We start from the raw sequence: 5,287 nt of genomic DNA, 5'->3' as shown, positions 1-5,287 counted from the left end.
GAGTTTGGGGACGACGGGCCGCTCGCCGACGCTGACATGCGGGCCATCGCGTCGTCGGGCACGCCACTCTCTCCCCGGCTCGTTATCTCGGCGAGCAGAGCACCGCAGCGCGCACACGCGTCGCCCGCCCGCTCGCTCGCTCGTCCGGGCGCTTCCTCCGTCTCCTCCGGAATCCCGGATGGCCACCGTCGCCGCCTCTCTCCCGCTCCGGGCCGCCGCCCGCGCGGGCCCGGCGCCGCCCCGCGCACCACCCTCCGACGCAGCCTTCTTCCCCGGCCGCCCGTGGCAGCGCCGGCTGGCGGCGAGGGGCCGGCCCTGGGGATCGGTGGGGTGGTTCCGGGCGGAGGCTCTTCCCGGCGGTGCCGGCGGACCGCCGCGGAGGGAGTCCATGGCGCCTCCTTACAATGTCCTCATCACCGGTTCCACCAAAGGTGCTGCCTTTGTTCGTTTCACCGATTTTTGTTTCTCTGAACAAGATTTTTGCCGAATCAATCAATGGATAGAGGGTCGAGCTGGAAACTGGGGACAATGATTGATTTGCTATTCAATCGTGGCGTAGATTGTAGAGGATGATAGAGGCATACATCACTTGGTTGAAATTGTATTGGTTGGCTTCAATTAGCATCTGTAAGCTCTTGCTTGCTTAGTGACCTTTGGATGCTGTTCTAGTGTTCTTCAACAGGTATAGGATACGCGCTGGCAAGGAAGTTCCTCAAGGCTGGTGATAATGTTGTAATATGCTCAAGATCAGGTTAAAAAGAAACACCTGCTTTTAATTGTGACTTTTCTTTAGGCGTTTCATAAAACAAATTGATGTTTAAGGCGCATGTCAAATGGATCCACGTTTAACAGTTGCTGCACTTATTGTAATAATATATACTTATCGCAGAACCTCTCTTTTAGATCATTGATCTGTTCAAAGAGTCTTTTCATGATTTGTTCTTAATGACAAACAAATTAGATGTTTCAGTATTATACACTTCCAGAAAGAATGAAATGGACACATGCAAGTTCCGATTTATACCAGCTTAGCCTTTCCTTGACATGCAGTCTGCTCTATCCTCTACAGCTGAAAGGGTAGAATCTGTAGCCAATGACCTGAAAAAGGAATTCGGAGAGCAACATGTGTGGGTACCTACTGCTGAGCTACTTGGTCCTTATAGTTTCATTCAAGTTTTATTCATAAAAATCGTCAAAATAGTCAGCGCAACACTTTTGATTGCATATGCTCTGTTGTCGCCTTTTTGTGCTATCACAGGGGACTGTCTGTGATGTTAGAGAAGGCGCTTGTAGATTTTGCGCGAGACAAGCTGGAGTATATTGATATTTGGGTACATAGTCACCCCTCCCTCACCAAGCACTTGCATTGCACATGCACTTTTATTCCTGTTCCTTCCTTTTTTATGTACAACTATGACAACCACTCGCTATGAAATGACACTGATGCTCACTGCATACTTACCCTTAATTTGAAATATTTGATAGTTCGGTGTTTGATGTATGAATTGTGCTGTGCAATCCACATTGTTGTGCTTGGAAATTGATAGTTAGCTTACCTTAACTGTTTAAAGTTCATGCATTAAATTGATGGGCTCTGTTATGTCATAAAAATGAAATTGGAATTTCTTCTGAGTTATTTCTATTGATGCAGATCAACAATGCCGGATCAAATGCATATAGTTACAAACCATTGGTGGAAACCTCTGATGAGGCTCTAATGTAATTCTCTATCTCTATATTGGCAAGGCTTGAACATGCACACCTTCATTCAGTCGTAGTTTCGAGTGCCAATAGTTCATTGACTTTTTTCTTTGATTTAACAGTGAGGTGATCACCACTAACACTCTTGGATTGATGCTATGTTGTCGTGAGGTATTGCTTTCCACTCAATATTAGATATTTGTCGTATAGCATGGTGACTGCTGAAGAATTCCAACACTCATCGTCTTGCTATCTTAGGCAATAAATATGATGTGGAACCAACCTCAAGGTGGTCACATATTTAACATTGATGATGGAAGGCCAACCCCAAGGTACCATTTCCATTTGTTCTCATATGTAGTAATTCTGGATACTCAGCTGAGTGTGCTGTCACATGATTTCGTTTAACTGCTCATATAGTTTGAATCTGTGGAATTGAACATAGTTTGATATATCCTGTTCTTTTGACGCTGATATAAGTATCTCCTTTCGTTCTTCTCCACATGTGTGCATTGTACTTGACATACTGAATTGGCATGGCCATATGGCAGTATCAGTTATTTGTATTAAATGAAAGTTGTGCACAAAACGAAATACTAAGGAGACAAACTCAATCATCTTTTGGTAACTACTCCCTCTGTAAAGAAATATAAGAGCGTTTAGATGACTAAACTAGTGATGTAAATGCTCTTATATTTGTCTACGGAGGGAGTATTAGTCTTGAATTCTAGGTAATCATTATTATAATCACCAGGTTTGCAGCTTATGGTGCAACGAAGAGAAGTGTGGTGCACCTTACAAAGTCTCTACAGGTAAAGGTAACATGTGTGACGATTTAACCTGAAATGATTAGTTTCTGTTTGAGCAGTTCCAATGAAGCATTTTGAAATAACAAACTCTTTGCTGTATTGTAACCTCATGAAATTGTCGATAGACCCAAAGCACAAACATTCAACAGTACAATGAGATAACTACTGTTTTATCAATATTTAGAGTCATGTTAAATTTCCAAGTAGTTGCTCCCTCAAACTCATATTTGGGACATCGTAAAGCTGTAATCATCCATAGAGAAAATAATAGGCGATTTATTGCTATGTGCTTGAACTTGGCTCAGTGGCACAAATTTTTATTAAGTTTACATTTATTTCCAGAAAAACAACAGAGCCTTTTGTCCCAAGCACATTGGGGTAGGCTAGAGATGAAACCCCACAAAAACTGTGAGAACCCAAAAGAGAAGACAGAAAGTGCAAACAAGCAAAATAAATCAAGGCAGTATACTGGTGCAGGTCACAGCTTTGCAGCTTTATTAGAAACTGTGTGGAGAAGATAACATGATTCTTATTGCAGGCCGAGTTGCAGATGAATGAAGTGAATAATGTCGTGGTGCATAATTTATAGGTATACAGCTCCACCCTTTCTTTAGTTATCTTTTATATTTTAGAGTTCCTAACTATTCTCTCGCATAAAGATAACTAGAAGTTGGTGTGGTTTAACTAACTAGTTTGTGTAAGGTTCTAAGCATTGGTCCATGGAATATCCGTATAAGTAAATGATCGCCTTTTGTTTCTAAGTTCTGTTTATAACTCTGAAAAGGATAGTCACACACTAACAGTAAGTACATAACTAATTTGTGCAGCCTGGCATGGTTACGACTGATCTTCTTATGTCTGGTGCTACCGCAAAGCAAGTAAGGGATAAGCACAATCTCTTTCTGACATTCTTTTTCTTTTTGCCATTGTTGATAAGATAATTCATGGTTACTAAATTGTAAATTTTACTGATGGCAGGCAAAGTTTTTCATCAATATATTAGCTGAAACTGCTGATGTGGTGAGAGCTACGCCATTGTTCCTTTTTTTACAGGGCCATTGGTCCTTTTCCTCCAGAACAATGTTGAATCTTCTTCTAAACTCTAAAGCTTATGTTTGGCAGCAGTAGTAATAATTTTTAGCTGCTTTAGGCCTGTGTCCATTTGGCGTGTAGAACCGTCCGACCACTTAGCTTGAACGTGGTCTCCAGACTTGTTTATACGTTCCTAAAATTTGTGATTTGGTCATTGTCGAAGGGCTGTTAACCTTTTGTGCTTGCTTTAACAAAGTTAAAAAAATGGCAACTTGAAGTTCTTCATATGATGTCGCAAGGCAGACATGTGTTATCAAATGTGTCGATCTGAAGTTCTGAACAAAAAATAAATAGTTGATCTAATATAAACTGACAAAGTTAGCTTTCGAAGCTTATAACTTTGCTTAAAAATCTTACAGTCTATCCATGACAGGCACGTTTTCTTTGTACAGCGAATGACCGGTAGCCTCTAGGTTAATTTGCGATGGATATCTGTTAATGATTCAGCATACCTGCCTTTAATGTTATTTATGTACACTTTTTAATCATATTATCTGTTTGGTAATATGGTAATATAATCATCAATGTTGACTATTAAAACAGGTTGCGGATTACCTTGTTCCAAACATCAGAGAAATCCCTACCAAGCAATCCATGAAGCCGACTTACATTCGCTTTCTCACAGGCTTGAAAGCCTACTCCAGAATATTTTCAGTAAGAACTCTCTGAAACCTGGGGAGGGTCTTTTATTAATCTTGGACATCCCCAACCAATGTCAAATTTACTGTAATAATCATTCTTCCTGATTTTATTTGCAGAGAATTGCTTTTGGTGCTCGTAGGAACAAGTATGTTGCCGAGGATTAGTTTTCTTACTGCCATCTTCCAACCCAGAAGAAACCTAGGGATATTCTTGTTATCATATTTTAGAAGTCCATTCTTTTCCTGTAAAAATAGGATGTATCACTGAGGGCATCTTGAGAACACAGCAATGTACTCCTCATATATACAATACATGTAATTTGATTACACCTCATCAAATTACAGTTCATCTGGATTATTTATGGACCTTATGATCTAGTTGCATGTTGCATTTTCAATGCAAGAGGAGCCCATGATACATCTATGCACCTACACATTAAGGCTGAAAACCATTTTTCCTTGTTACTTCCTATAACTTGTGTAGTCTTGCCTAACTTATCTGTTGGGACAAGTTCGTCGTGCAATTAAGCTCCTATGATAGATTTATTGTGTTTGTACAACTTTTTTTTTTCCTCTTCATTGAAAGGCATGCGGATGGCATTGCAATGACAAGACATGGTCATGCACTCATGCTGCTACCTTGCTGCTTGGTGTTTGGCAGCATAGGGTAGGACTTTGATCACATCTCACACATCCAGATTGCCTGATAAGTCAACCTCAACACTTACTACTGCACCTAAATTATCATTCTGGTTATTTACTTCTCTGTCACATTCCTGATAAGTTAATGTGATGTGCACCATTCATGGATTTGGCAGAGTCTGCTCGTGCTATCGCAACATCAACTCTTGTTGCTTTGTTGCCATTCAGAAGGCTTTATTTCTCTGCAAATCATTCCACCCATACAAACCAACTGTGAATTGTGACGTGTTATGTTAGTGTGATAGAATATGGCTGGCTACACAAAGATAGTGAAGTATCTCTAGTCTCTTACAAGAACTGTATAAAGGGATGACTGGCTTGATAGAGAAGGAGACTATCACT

The 5,287-nt window shown here is 40.7% G+C and overlaps 1 protein-coding gene across 1 annotated transcript; it reads left to right on the top strand.

The window, feature by feature from the left end:
• LOC123087057 (chlorophyll(ide) b reductase NOL, chloroplastic) lies at window positions 1-4,605 on the top strand. Its single transcript, XM_044508959.1, has 12 exons — window positions 1-431; window positions 683-751; window positions 1,070-1,127; window positions 1,259-1,331; window positions 1,652-1,719; window positions 1,824-1,872; window positions 1,960-2,033; window positions 2,456-2,513; window positions 3,338-3,388; window positions 3,489-3,530; window positions 4,146-4,256; window positions 4,361-4,605. Exons 1-12 carry the CDS (start codon window positions 179-181, stop codon window positions 4,406-4,408), a joined length of 954 nt encoding a protein of 317 aa, XP_044364894.1. The 5' UTR covers window positions 1-178; the 3' UTR covers window positions 4,409-4,605.
• Window positions 4,606-5,287: the final 682 nt, after the last annotated feature.

Source organism: Triticum aestivum, chromosome 4A (assembly GCF_018294505.1).
Source record: "Triticum aestivum cultivar Chinese Spring chromosome 4A, IWGSC CS RefSeq v2.1, whole genome shotgun sequence".
In the NCBI taxonomy this organism is placed as follows: Eukaryota; Viridiplantae; Streptophyta; class Magnoliopsida; order Poales; family Poaceae; genus Triticum; species Triticum aestivum.
The sequence above is the reverse complement of the archived record's forward strand: the minus strand, read 5'-3'. Positions and strand labels throughout refer to the sequence as shown.